The following is a 15,190-nucleotide window of genomic DNA, read 5'->3' as shown; positions in this document are numbered from 1 at the left end:
AGAAGAGTGCCAATCCTCCTCTTTTTTGCTTGAGGAAGATTGGCCCTGAGCTAACATCTGTGCCAGTCTCCCTCTATTGTGTATGTGGGATGCCACCACAGCATGGCTGAGTAGTGTGTAGGTCTGCGCCCAGGATCCGAACCTGCAAACCTGGGCAGCCAAAGTGGGGCACGTAGAACTTTAACCACTCAGCCACGAGGCTGGCCCCCAGAGTACTCTTCTTTTTAAAGCGCATTGTTCTTATTTCATTCTTCTTATTGCAATATCTAACGTCTCTGAGGATATCTGATTGTGCATTTAGGTTTTGCAGAGTGTCCTCTGAAGTGCTTTCGTGTGTCTGCGCATTTGATCATTCTTCTGACTTCTCTCTTAGAGGTTTTTCCTCAGATGTCTGGTAATCTCTTTAAGATTTTTAGATTAACCTTTCAAGGTATAATTTATGTACAATGAAGTTCACACATTTTAATTGTCCAGGTAATGGCTTTTGACAAAGGTGTAAGCCCACGTGACCACCATCCCCGTCAAGGTGTAAATATTAGCATCACCACAGAAAGCTCTCTTGTGTCCCTTTGTAGTCAGTCCGCATGCCACATCCCAAGCAACCACTGATTTGCTCTCACTAGGTTAGTTTTTGCTCATTCTATAAGTTTATATAAACAGAATCATGTAGCATGTAGTCTGCTGTGTCTAGCTTCCTCCATTTAGTGTAACGAGATTCATCCATGATTTTGCATGTTTCAGTAGTTCCTTCCTGCTATACAGGCCTCAGTTTGTTTACAATTCACCTATGGATAAAGGTTTGGGTTGTTACTAGCTTACCTGTATTAAGCTGTCTGCTGTGAACATTCGAGTACAAGTCTTTGTGTGGGCCACAGCCAGGTCTAGGGTGAGGCAAACTAGGAAGCCTGGATCACAAAATTTAAGGAGGCACTCACTCTCATGCTCATCTAAGTGCCAGCTCTGCCCCTGCACAACTCTGAGAGTGAGTGCCTCCTTAAATCTTCCATCTGAGGCATCTTGCTTGCCTCACCTTAGAGCCAGCCCTGGTGTGGAAATACGTTTTGATTTTTCTTGAGTAAATACCCAGGAGTGGAGTTCCTGGACATAGGATAAATATGTGTGTAACTTTATAAAAAACGCCAAACAGTTTTCCAAAGTGGCTGCACCACGGTATAGGTACACTCCCGCCAGCAAAGGACGAGGCTTCCGGGTGCTCCTCACCTGCGCCAACAAGTGTATTTCCAGCTTTTCTTCTCTGTTGCCACAGACAGATTGCTTCCTGCACTTACGGCTCATCTGTGTGATTCTTTCTTTCATCCTCATCCTCTTCTGATCCAAACCAGATTCAGGAGAGCTTTGGCTGCTAGTCTTGTGGAACTGTTTCCACGCCCATTGTTGCAAACCAAAGGGGTGTAGCCGTGCCGTTCTAAGCGAGGTGTTCACTTTTAGGAAGCGTTTTCACTGGTGCTTTTCGGACATTGGCCCCCTCTGGGTCCTTCAAGCCTCTCTGAGTTTCTTTCTTTCCCTTTCTCCTACACAGCTTCTGTATCATCTCAGCTGCTTTTGTTAGCCCTTGCACATATTTTGGATTCTGTGGATTCTGTTTATCTTCTGGCTTTGCTGAAAATAGTATTTGCAGAATTTCTCCTTTTTTGCCTTTGCATAGTTTCTCGTAGTAAAAGAGTCAAAATGTTTAGTTATACAACCATTTTGAACTGGAGATCTTCTTTATTTATATTTCCACGTAAACAATGGGAGCAGAGGTGGAGATTTGTATATTTGGGAAAAGTTATTTGGGAACGATAAGGAGAGGTTATCGTATGTTAATTTCTGATTAGGACTGCGTAATGATAAGGTTGATAGAGTCCTAACAGCATCTGAAAAGGATGCTACTGTTTTTCAAGGGTCTCTCTAATAAGGGTGTGGTGGTCCGGTATCAGACAGACTCCCTATTTATAGTCAGCGTACCCCAGGAGCAGATTGGGGAAGGCAAATTCCCACTTGCTTTCCCAGTACTCCAACAGGGAGCTGTGTGCTTCCCCACAAGATCTGGCTTTCTCGCCTAAGACGTTAGGAGGAGCCATAGAACAAAGGAAAGCGGAGGTCTGGAGCTGACCCAAAGCACGAGTTCCTTGATTGGTGCCCAGCAGCATTCCAAGCGCAGTTCCTGGCACCGAGCAGTCATGGAACTGCTGGGTTCTTCCAGGGATGGGACGAACTCACTGGCCTTCCTATTTTGAACTGAGCATGAATCTGCATTCTTTTCTCTCTCCCTGGTGAAATGAATGAACTGAAGTAGGTTTTTTAAAAACAATTACCTAGATATTGAATTATTATAAAATAATATATGTTTATGAAAGAATTTAAACAGGATAGACAGTGAAGAGTAAAAGTCTAAAGCAAAACAATAAGTACTGCTATTCATGATTGAAATTTCAACACCACAAATCTGCACATTTCTGCATGTATATATATATTTCTATAAATACATAGTATAAGGTTTGGAGAATAATACACCATGGTAACTTTAAATCTTTGGAGAGGAGAGTGAATTTTGGAGAAGAGGAATTTATGCTGTTTATATGCTTATATATTGTCTAATGTTTCTAATAAAGATATATTAACATTTATATAATTTTTTTTGGCGGAGGATTAGCTCTGAGCTAACTGCTGCCAATCCTCCTCTTTTTGCTGAGGAAGACTGGTCCTGAGCTAACATCCCTGCCCATCTTCCTCTACTTTATACGTGAGACGCCTACCACAGCATGGCGTGCCAAGCGGTGCCAAGTCTGTACCTGGGATCTGAACCTGCGAACCCTGGGCTGCAGAAGAGGAATGTGTGCACTTAACCGCTGCACCGCTGGGCAGGCTCCAACATTTATATAATTTTTATTGAATATTTTAACAGCTTTATTGAGGTATAATTTATATGCAATAAACTGCACATATTTAAAGTGTATAATTTGATAAGTTTCGACATACATTTTCACCTGTGAAACCATCACTACGCTCAGGATACTGAAGATATTTGTACCTTGAAAGTTTCTTTATGCCCCTTTGTAATCACTCTCTCCTCTCCTGACCCCCTCCCACCAATTCTCAGGCAACCACTGATGTATTTTCTGTCACTGTGGGTTATTTAGAATTTTCTAGAATATTATATAAATGGAATATTTTTTTCTGGCTTCTTTCCGTCGGCATAACTAAGATTTATTCACGTACAACTATTTTGAGATTTATCCATTTTGTAGCTGTATCAATAGTTCATTCCTTCTTCTTTCTTTAGGCTGAGTTGTTACACAATTTTTAAAAGTAAAATCTGCTGAGAGAAGGAGGAAAGAGAAGCAGAGATGATACATACACGTCAAACATCCTGAAACGTTGCCATTCATTTAAAAATGTTGCTTAAAACCTTTGAATGTATTAGAAAGATAGTGTTGCCTTACCACACAGTCCCATTTCCAGTAGCAAGCACAAATGTGTTTGTGTAAACTTCTAAAGAACACAGCATGTGTGAAAACGAGCACTCTTTCACAAGCCCACAGCTCACGGCCAGGGCTCTTGGGCTCTGGACTCACTGCCCAAGCTCCGAGGTCAACGCCCCGGCCGGTTCCCACTCCCAGTCCCCAGCCCCAGGAACACCGTCCTTCCTGCAGGGGCAGCAATAGGCCGCCAGGAGGTGCTGCGGAGCCGAGCCTTGGAGCATCGTGAGCGGGGAGGAGCCGCCGCGCCCGGGAACATGTGACCTGGGTCTCTTGGAGCCTGGATCACGTGACGGGGCCCGGAAGCGGCTGCCGGGCGGCTAAGGGGGATGGCGAGGACTGGACGCTGAGCCAGGGACAGCGGGGCTGCGCTGAAGCGGGAGCTGCAGTGGAAGCTGAAGCCGGAGCCGGAACCCGAGCGGTGAGTCGGCGCGCTGACAGGCTGGGGCTGGCGGCCGGTCACCGCTTTCGGCAGGACCCACTTCGCCTTGCCCGGGGGCTCAGCGGATGCTCCGGGTCCGGTACCGACCGGCTTGGGCTGCAGGTCTGAGTCTCCTTGGCTCCCCGGTCACAGCTGCGGTACCCCTCCTGAGATGAGGCGAACTGGAGAATCCCTCTTTCCTCGCGCTCCCTCTCTTGACATCCCCGTCCTATTTGACAGGTCGGGAAACTGGGGTCCCCAGATGGGAACGGTCACCCAGGCGACCAGCTAGGGCTTCTTCCACGCTTCCCAGAGAGGTCTGGCCGTCTCGGGCAGGTCCCCGCCTCGCTGCGGGAGCCGTGCTCGGGACTGGCTAATAGTGGGTCTTAGGGTCGTGGAAGACCAGAACTGCAAGGACCCTGGGAAGTCGTCTGGTGCGACTCCCTTCTAGGGCAGTTGGGGAAATCCAGATCTGGGAAGGGGTCCGGGGTTGCCTAACGTCACCCAGTGAGTTAGTGGCAGACTTGCAACTAGAATCCGAGTCTCCCTGAGCTCCAGCAGCTGTCTGCCTTACAGTGTGCTGCCTCCTGCGGAAAACTCGACATGTGGAAAGGCACCCTTTTCCTGTCTCCGTCTCTTTCATTCCTCTCTCTTTTTAGCTCTGCATTCTCCATCGCCAGGATTGCATTGGCTCTGGGTGTGGTTCCCTGTTTCAGTGTTCACGGTTTTTCTGCAAACTCATCATTCTGTGGATTTTGTTTCTAACTGTCCTGCAATTTTGTGTAAGGCATACCAAAACATGAAATAATCGGGAGCATGCTCCTGGAAGGGTAGGTCACTCCCTGCTGAGGTTGTGGAGAGCCCTGGGATTAACTTCAAGAATGTAAAGGCCTTCGGTTTATTTTCTTCTGTAGCTGGTCGGATTTGGGGAAATACTGGTTATTTGGATGGATGTTTTGCAGTGTTTGAGGCTTGCTGAAATGAGATAGGAGCATGAGGTAATGGAAAGAAGTGAGCTTGGAGAATCAGGAGATTTTGTTCTAGATATGACACTTGCTTCGCCACCTTGGGCAACTCCCGTCCCTGCTCGGTTTAGGTTTCCCCGTCTGTACAATGATGGAGTGGAATCTCTGAGGGCTCCTTCTGCTCTGACATTCGCTGCATCTACGTCTGTTTGTTTTTTGATCAGAGAGGTTTTCCCACCTGTATACATTGGTATCTAGCAATAAGACTTAATCCACTTGTCCAGGAAGCAGTTTCTCTACTTAACTTATTTCTCTGTTGCCGTGAAATTCTCCTCCTCTTTCTTTGTATCTCTGTGTTACATCCAAGCTGAATGCTGACTGCTGGAAATGGTCTTGACTGTCTTTTGTTGCTTTTAACGTGGTCAAGGCCCTCTTTGACTCTTGTCAAGAGCCTAGTCTACAGTAATGAACTTACTTGTCCATATTTTCTTGAAGTCAAGAAGTAAGGGGACCCAAAAGGCTTGGTCATTCGCTCTGAATTTGAGACTGTCCAGGGTGGAGAGTGTCTGCAGCAGAGGCCGCTCTGATGACGCGATTAAGTCTCTCTCCCTTTGTTTTCTGATTGTGCCATTTATATTTGCCTGCTTTTGAGTCCTTTAAACCATGTAGCTGTTCATTTGGCCTCGTCCCTGTGGCAGCTTAGAGCGCTCAGAGCTGTCTGTCTATTTGAAAGGCAGTGGAAGGAGGCAGATTCCATTTCTTTGTAAGGTTCCAGAGATCAACTAGAACCAAGGGATGCAAGTGCCAAAAGGGAAGTGGTTTTGGGGTGGGTGTGAGAACTTTCAAAGAGTTAGGCTCTCTCATGTTGCAACACAGAGCATGGAGGTCCCTGTCACTGGATGTAATTGTCACTGGGCACTTACTTTTGGGAATGTTGTAGATTAGATTACTGTGTTGGGTAGAGGGTTGGACTAGGTAAAGTTTTAAGTTTTCTTCCAGCTCAGAGGTTCTGTGAAATTCTAGGACTGGACTTTTAGGGATGTGAGGTAGAACAGATGAAATAGATGTCCACTTTTGTGAATTCTCTATTTTCCCCCTTGCCTCAGACAACTATTCTCACGTTAATTACACCTGCTTTTCCCCAATTTTATTGGGATATAATTGACAAATAACATTGTATAAGTTTAAGGTGTACAACATAATGATTCGGTGTATGTATATATTGTGAAATGATCACCATAGTAAGTTGAATGAACATCCATCTCCTCACATAGTTAAAATTTTTTTCCCTTATGATGAGAGCTTTTACGATCTACTCTCTCGGCAACTTTTAAATATGCAGTACAGTATTGTTAACTATAGTTACCATGCCATACGTGAGATCCCTAGAACTCAGTTTGTAACTTTTGCCCGTCTTCACCCAATTCCCCCACCCTGCCTCTGGCAACCACCAGTCTGTTCTCTGTTTCTATGAGTTTGGTTTTTTAAAATTCCACATTATAAATGAGATCATACAGCATTTGTCTTTCTCTGTCTGACTTATTTCACTTAGCATAATACCCTCAAGGTCCATCCATGTTGTTGCAAATGACAGGATTTCCTTCTTTTTCATGGCTGAATAGTATTCCATTATATAAAATATATGTTAATATTAATATAATATTCCGCTATATATAAAAATATATATATTTATATTACATTGTCTTTATCCATTCATTTAGTAACTTTGGTTGTTTCCATACCTTGGCTATTGTGAATAATGCTGCAATGAACAGGAGGGTGCCGATCTCTCTTCAAGATGGTGATGTCATTTCCCTTGGATATATACTCAGAAGTGGAATTGCTGGATAATATGGTACATTTTTAATTTTTGAGGATGCTCCATACTGTTTTCCATAGTGGCTGCACCAGTGCACCTCCCACCAGCAGTGTACAAGGGTTCCCTCTTCTCTGCATCCTTGCCGGCACTTGTCTCTCGTCTTTTTGATGATGGCCATTCTAACAGTGTGAGGAGACATCTCATGTAGTTTTGATTTGCATTTCTCTGATAATTAGTGATGTTGAGCATCTTTTCAGTACCCCTGCTTTGTCTTTCTTTTTATCCCCCTTCCCCTCCCCAGTGACTGTCTCAGTGCTTTGCTTGACATGATATCTCTTCAAGGGTCAGATGCTGAAGAGTCCTTGCTGTTAATGCTACCTTTCTTCCTCCCACCCTGACCTGAAGCACGATCCCAGAACTGGGCTGAGTGAACGGACTTTGGTTTCTACTTTTGTGGGCCTACCCCTGATAACCCCTTCCAGATGTGTGTGACTGACTGACCGCTAACACCCAGGTTAGTTTTTTTTGTTTTTCCCATATAGGAAACTCACACTGAGTCTATTTACCTCAGCTCAGGCAGTGGAGGAATCCTGGACCCCCCCTCGTTTGGCTAGGCCTTACTCGGTGCAAGCACACAAAGCTAGCCTCTGTTTAATGGGTGTGGGGTCCAGTGGATGGGCATTCTGAATATGCCAAAATAGAAATAATGTGATGCTGCATTTGGTGCGGTCTCTTTTTTTTGTCCTCCAAACGTTTCTCTGGGAAGCATTGACACCCAGGGCCGTTCTCAATGACCTTCTGTAGTAGGAAAGGCTCCTCTGTGCTTCCCTTTCTCACGGATTCAGGAATCTGTCTGTGGGTTACTGGGATGCTCATGGCACACAGATCACCATTTCCAGACGGAGCCCGGGCTCAGCTCTCCAGAGGGATGGAATGGAGGAAGTCCTGCAGTCCTTTATTTGTGTAGTGAACTGACTTCCTGTCCTTGCACTCTCTGTAGAAATAATCACAATTGCTTTCATTAATGGGGGTCCATTATGGACCACGCAATGTATTTAACATCTTTTCTGTCTCTCTTCGTAACAATAGTGTGATGTAGGTATTATTAACGACATTTTTCTGAGGAAACTGAGACGATGAGAGATGCAGTAATTTGCTCAGTGTCACACAATTAGGCTCTGAACTGATGTTCTTATGCAGAATTCCTCTTGCAGACCTAATCCTGCCCCAGTTTTGTTCCTAGGCAGCTTTTAGGGAGGGTAGATAATTTTTGGTGCGGTAGAAGGTACACTTGACTGGGAATCTGGTATGCTGGGTTCTAATCCCAAATCTCTGACCAGCTGGGGCCTTGGTTTTCTCACCTCTGAAGGGGAGGTGGAGCTCGATCTTCCATAAATCATGCCTGGTGCTAACATTGAGTGAGTTTTATGCTTGTGGGTGAAAGTGAGCGTGTGTGTCTGTTCAGCTCCTTCTGTGCAGAGCCTGCTGAGCTCAGCAGCTGTTCTGTGGCTGCCCTCGCACCAGACTCTTTCAGGCAGAAGTTTCAAGTTATGGAATGAACCGCGGTAGGTTAGATGGAACTCTATCTGACGCTGTTTAGAAACAAATCACGTGGAAGTCAGAAAGTTTCACTTCCCTGGATACAGTCTGTGTCCGTGTTCCTGTCTTTGGAATTCCAGCAACAGAGAAGAGAAGATGCATCTAGAGAATTCGCTGCTTCTCTGGGTTCTAAAATCCAACCCAGTGTAATTGTTTGAGAATAAAGGACAGCACTGTCAGTCTGCATATATCATCAGTCTGTGAACTCTGGTAGGAAGTGAGGCCTGGGGTGTACCCATTATAATAAGATATTTTTTTTGTACTGCTTTGTATAAATCTACCTGTAGTCAAGATCACCTAGTAAGCTGGTTAAAAATAAAATGCTCAGGTTGGGTCAGATTGAGCCCAGAAATCTGTTTGGGTGTTTTTTTTAGTAGCTTTATTGAGGTATAATTCATATGGCATGCAATTCACCCAATGAAAGTGTACAATTCGATGGCTTTTAGTGTATTCACAGATTTGTGCAACCATCACCACAGTCACTTTCAGAACGTTTTCATCACCCCAAAAGAAGCTTTGTGCATCTCAGCCATCATCCCCTAATCCCTCTCAACTCCCTATTTCAAACCTTAGTCAACTACTAATCTACTTTCTGTCTATAGGTTTCCCTATTCTGGACTTTCATATGAATGAAATCATGCAATATATAGCCCTCTGTGACTGACTTGTTTCACTTAGAGCAATGTTTTCAAGGTTCATCCATGTTGCAGCATCTGTCCGTACTTCATTTCTTTTTATTGCTGGAGAATATTCCCTTGTTTATCCATTCATCAGATTTGTTTCCACTTTTTGGCTGTTAGGAATAATGTTGCTATGAACATTTGTGTGCAAGTTTTTCTGTAGACATACGTTTTCATTTTAGTATGTATCTGGGAGTGGAATTTCTGGGTCAGATGGTAACTATGTTTAGCCCTTTGAGGAACTTCCAGACTGTTTTCCAGAGTGGCTGGACCATTTTCCACTCCCACCAGCAGTGTAAGAGGGTTCCAGTTTCTCCACATCTTTGCCAATACTTATCTTCTTCTAGCCATCCTTGTGGGTGTGAAGTGGTAGCTCATTGTGGCGTTAGTTTTGCATTTACCTGATGACTAATGATGAGTAGCTTTTCATGTGGTTCTTGGCCATTTTCACATCTTTGGTGAAATAGCTATTTATTTTTAATTGTGTTGTCCTTTTCTTATTGAGTTGTAATAGTTCTTTCTATGTTCTGGATACAAATCTCTTATTAGAAATTTGAATTTGCAGAAATTTTCTCCCATTCTGTGGGTTGTCTTTCACTTTCTTGATGGTGTCCTTTGAGGCATAAATATTTTTAATTTTGATGATGTCTACTTTACCTATTTTTTCTCTTTTTGCTTGTGCTTTTACTCTCATAGGTAAGAAACCATTGCTTAATTCAAGGTCATGAAGATTTATGCCTGTATTTTCTTCTAAGAGTTTGATAGTTTTGGTTCCTACGTGTAGGTCTCTGATTGCTTGGATTGAATGTTTGCATATGGTGTGAGGTAGAGTGCCAATATCATTCTTTTGCATGTGGATATTTAGCTGTTCCAGCACCATTTGTTGAAAAGACTTTTCTTTCCCCATTGAGTTGTCTTGGCACCCTTGGCAGAAATCAATTGACAATGGAGGTGAGAGTGTATTTTTGGACTCTCAATTCTGTTCCATTGATCTATACGTCTATCCTTATGCCAGTTACTAGATTGTCTTGATTACTGTACCTTTGTACTAAGTTTTGAAATTTGGAAGTCCTCCAACTTTGTTCTTTTCCAAAATTGTTTTGGCTAATCTGGGCCTCTTGAATTTCCATCTGAATTTTAGAATCAGCTTGTCAACTTCTACAAAAAGGCAGCTGGAATTTTTATAGGGATTTCATTGAATCTGTGTATCAATTTAGGGAGTATTGCCAACTTAACAGTATTAAATCTTCTAATCCATGAATATTGGGATGTCTTTTCATTTATTTAGCTCTTCTTTAATTTCTCTCAACCATGTTTTGTAGTTTTCATGTACAGGTCTTATACCTATTTGGCTAAACTTCTTCCTAAGTATTTTATTCTTTTTGATGCTATGGTAAATTGAACTGTTTGCTCAGTTTCATTTTCAGACTGTTCATTGTGAGTGCACAGAAATACAATTGATTTTCATGTATTGATCTTGTATCCCACAACTTTACTGAACTTGTTAGTTCTAATAGTTTGTTGTAGATGATTTTTTATGTGTTTACAAGCCACCCTTGAAAGTATTGTTTAACTTTTGGTAATGAGGCTAATTAATACTTCAGTCCTTCCCATGTGTCCTGAAAGAGACTTTTAAATGTATTCAAATGGATTCTCCTTCTCTTGTTGGAATTGACCTTGTTTATTGTGCTGAATTTGGAATAGAATCCAGTCAGTAAACTCTTAAATAGCTGTCCTGAGAACATTTTAACTTTTTCAAAAGTGAGTTTAATATTTTCAAAAGTATGAGCCTGATAGGTGGGAGAAAAATGCTTTTTAATGTTTTCATTGTCAGTTGTCTTTGCTGGAAAGTAAAGAAATGTAAAATAAAACAGGTAAACGGAGCCACCCATCCATCTAAAAGAGCAAAAATAAAAATAATAAAATTCAACATTGGCAGGATTACAAAGAGATAGTCATGTCCATATATTGCTAATGACATGTTGGGTTAGCTCAATCATTTCTACAGTAAGAACCATAAAAATGAGCCTATTCACCTGGCTCTAGTCCAAGGATATGAGTTAAAAATTAAAAACTATTAGTATGAATTCCTTTTAGCTGTGATGTAAGATAGTTATTAAAAAAAAAGAAAGAAAGCAGAAGCCCAAAGTCCAACAATTGGGAGCTAGTGAAGCAAATTGTTGTATTAATATAATGATGAACCATATATTACAACTAAACTTCATTAGTATAAGAACTGTGTAGATTCAAAGAAGAGTAGATATGAAATAAGTGGAAAAACCTTAAAATAATGGGAATATTAATAGTTGAAAATGGTTTACATAAGGAAAAAGAAGAAAATTTATCAAATTATACCAGTAGTGGATATTTCAATGCAATTTTGGTTGAATGTACACTTGAAGAAATATATATATATTTTTTGCCACCAATCATGCAGACTTTTTTTACTTAGTACTTCACCCTTTTAGGTCTAAATTTCTTATTGAGATTTTGGCTTTGCATTGATAGGCCATAAGTTAAGTTCGTTGTCAGGGCTAGCCCCATGGCTGAGTGGTTAAGTTTGTGTGCTCTGCTTCAGTGGCCCAGGGTTCACTGGTTTGCATCCTGGGCACAGACCTACACACTGCTTATTAAGTCACGCTGTGGCAGCATCCCACATAGAAGAACTAGAATGACTTACAACTCGGATATACAACTGTGTACTGGGGCTTTGGAGAAAAAAAAAAAAAGAGAGAAAGAGGAAGATTGGCAACAGATGTTAACTCAGGGCCAATCTTCCTCACCCAAAGAAAAAGATGTACTTTAAGAAAAAAAGAAAGAAAGAAAGAAGATTCTAAAAAAATTAAGTGCATTGTCCTCAAGAACCTGAAGGACAAGCTTGTCTTGAACTCTCACATATTACACCACTCTTTCCGACACTTCGCAGGTTCTGTGAAAATCTCCCACAGGGCAGGAATTGGCAATTGCAGCAGTAGACGTGGAAACCAGGTTTCATCAAGGGAGCCCAGGGGCAGGGTGACCATGGAGGCCTGCGCTCAGTGGGGACAGCTAGAGAGCACGGGGAGGCGGCCTCGGTTGCCAGAAAGAACCACAGAAGGAGCTCCAGGGAGTGACCCACCCTCTCTCGCGCTAGAGTCCCTGCTTTGCAGCTCTGAGAAAGGGCTGCCGCTTGGACTTTTCCAGGGAGGGAAACACGCTCTTCCCGGGAGCGATATGTTCCATCTCGACCACTCCCTTTGATGGAGGGTCCTTAAGTCTAGCCAAGACCTGCCTCCCTTTCCTTTCCACCTACTGATCCTATTTCTGACTAATCTGAGGCCTCCTGGAACGAGTCTCATCCATAGGCAGCTTTTAAAGACAGTTTTCATACCTCCCCAGTTGCCGGTTCTCCGGGTTGAACCTCTGTGCTTCCGACCGTGCCTCATTTAGTTGGTTTCCATCCCCTCCCCGGCCTGGTGCTGTCCTCTCGCTACACCACAGTTGGTCATTATTCCCTTTATCGTGTGCCGCCTGAAACAGAAAGCTGCATGGCAAGAACAGCGCTACCATCTTCGTGGGGTTCTGTCTCATCCTAGCAACCTGGAATTGCATTAGCTCATTTGGCATCTATTATTATATCATGAACTTCTGTTCAGCTTCTCATCAACTCGAACCCGTAAGTGGAGTTGTTTTCTTCCTTTTCAACGTGCGTGCAGTTGCCAAGCCACATCTTCCACATCCTGCGGTGGTTTTTAGACTTTAGATCTATAGATTCCAGCTTCTTTTTGAGCAGTTTTCTTAGCAATAATCTGCTATGGGTTAACTTCAGTTTTTAGACACACTGTAAAGAAGGTTTGAAATAAATTGAGCGTCTGTACCAAGTAAGCAACAGAGTGGTTTCTCGGCTGATGGGGAGGGATCCGGGAAGTTGTCAGTCCCTGCATTCTGTCCCTTCTCCCTCAGTGATATGCAGGATTCACTTGGAACGCTCTGTTCTTCAGATGCTTTTGATATGTTGGAAAAGACTAGAAATTAGCCATTGTCTCATAAGGAAGTACGTGAGTTGATTCCTGGAATATTCGAGCTAGACAGCTGCTGAGAGATATTTTAGTTCACCCCCGCCCTTTTGCACATTGGGAACTCAGACCCTAGACAAACAGAGAGAATTGTTGCAGGTTGCTAAGCAAACTGGTGCTGGAGGCCACTGTAGAACCCAGGCCGTCTGACACACATAGAAACTAACTTATTAACTTTTGCCCGAATAGCAGCTTTCAACTGCTCATATTAAGAAACATCATAAATTTTTTTTCCTGGCCCTTTTAGGAGTTTATCTGCCCCAGAACTAGATGACTTCCTTGAATTCCTCCCGCATGGGAGTCAATGACACCTTCTTAGACATTCAGCGAAGTCGCCCTGGTGTTGAAACTAGACAGGAGCCTCTCTGGGACTTCAAGCCCTTTGTTGGCTTTCTGCCAAGCACTTTCCTTGTGAGGTTGCGTAAGGTCCTTCATTCTTTACAGTTGGCAGGAGAAAATGAGGTCATCCCTGGATCACTCGGGTGCCAGGGTAGGGCCAGTTTCCAAAGAATCTGCCGGGACGGGAGCTGTGGGAGCACTTGGCACAGGGCTCTCCTCTGGCAGCCAGTGTTGGGTGTCGGGCGGGGTGGCACGTTGTGATGGCTGTTGGAGGGTCCTGTCTCCTCACCAAGGATCTGAGATAGCACATCAGACTCAGGATGGGCGTCCAGCCACGTGCTGGGGGACAGCCCCTGATAGGCAGGCAGCGGGGCCAGTCTGCCAAGTGTCTGCAGGATTTTTATTTGTAATTTTTAATGTGCATGTACCTTTTTTCCCTCACTTGATTGTGGATTCCTGGAGGACAGGAAGTTGACTCGTTTTCATTATAATATTCCCTCACTGCAATTAGCAGTGGGTTCAGTAGACGTTTCTAGACGCAGGCAGGGCATCAGGGTCCGTGTTTCCTGCTTTGCTGTTGCCTGGCTGCAGCAGAGCAACTCCCTTCATCTTTGGGGGTTGAGCTTCATCTGTAAAGTGAGCAGCTTGGAGTGACCTCCGAAGGCTGTTAGCAACGGTCTCTAGGATTCTGGGAGCTTCAGGACTCCCCAAATGTATCTTTATCTGTGCAGATCCTTGTATGTCTTAGAGAAGTCATTGTTCTCCTCTTTTCTGTAGTTGCATTACTGAGAAAGTCCACCCAGGGGATACCACCCTCACCTTCCTTCCCCAGCAAACAACAGGAAGGGTTTCTTCTTTCGCCATCTTTTTAAAAATTGGCAAATTTGTAAAAATAAAAAAGAAGAGTTGTGAAGGGGAGACGTTGAGTCAAGGGCTAGTGGTGGGCACCTCCCATGCACCTGGTCTTCCTCTCAGCTGCTTTCAGATGCCATTTCTCAGTATGCAGGCTGGGTTGCAAGAAAAGAGTCCTAGGTCAGCAGATGAGAGTCACTCATGACCTCCATAGAGGAGAGGCCAGAGGTCAAGGCAGAGGGAAGGAGAAAGCCTTTGTGGCTCTGGGAACTGGTGGGCAGCTGGAACAGAATTGGATGATCCAGAGGGGGTTTCTTGGATGCAACAAGATTCTTTCTCCAGTGAGTGCAGAGGAAAAATCGGATACAGTAGGCACATTCCGATTCCTGTCCTCTGAGGGCTTGCTCTTGAGGAAGACGGACACGGATACAATTTAACTATTTTTCAAGGTCCAAGAAATTAGCTCAGAGGCCCAAGGAACAGGGAAGGCTTCCTGGAAGCGCCTGTCTGTCTCTTCCCCCACCCCCTCGAGCGGTGCCTCGCCTCTACGGTGTCCAGGTCTACCGTGGCAAATTTAGAAATATGGGAAGGCTGGGAGGCAGAAGCTGACTGAGCTCAGCCCGCCCATGTGTACTTTGCACCTTTTTGATTTCTCTTTGTACCAGACACTCTGGTTGTCCTTAATCCAGAGTGCAGCTGTCACTGAGCTACTGTGACAATGGCTGCTTCTGCCCCAGAGCCCACCCCAGGCTTGGAGCTAAAGGCCCCGGCCCCTGGAGGTCTTAGTGCTGGCCCTGTCCCCGCAGCTACCATGTCTACGCAGAGACTGCGGAACGAGGACTACCACGACTACAGCTCCACCGATGTGAGCCCGGACGAGAGCCCCTCTGAAGGCCTCAACAACTTCTCTTCCTCCGGCTCCTACCAGCGGTTTGGGGAAAGCAACAGCACAACGTAAGTAGCTGTTTCTTCTCCCCT

General features: G+C 44.1%; 1 protein-coding gene across 1 annotated transcript in view; it reads left to right on the top strand.

Moving 5' to 3' along the window:
• The first annotated feature begins 3,788 nt into the window (after window positions 1-3,788).
• Window positions 3,789-15,190, top strand: part of SLC36A1 (solute carrier family 36 member 1) — a 43,352-nt gene continuing 31,950 nt past the window's right edge. Inside the window, exons 1-2 of the mRNA XM_046667345.1 lie at window positions 3,789-3,903; window positions 15,019-15,166. Coding sequence (XP_046523301.1) covers window positions 15,024-15,166 — 143 coding nt within the window. The 5' untranslated portion in view covers window positions 3,789-3,903; window positions 15,019-15,023. The remainder of the gene's footprint in view (window positions 3,904-15,018; window positions 15,167-15,190) is intronic.

Source organism: Equus quagga, chromosome 7, assembly GCF_021613505.1.
Source record: "Equus quagga isolate Etosha38 chromosome 7, UCLA_HA_Equagga_1.0, whole genome shotgun sequence".
Classification (NCBI taxonomy): domain Eukaryota; kingdom Metazoa; phylum Chordata; class Mammalia; order Perissodactyla; family Equidae; genus Equus; species Equus quagga.
This window is presented reverse-complemented; position numbering and strand designations above follow the sequence as displayed.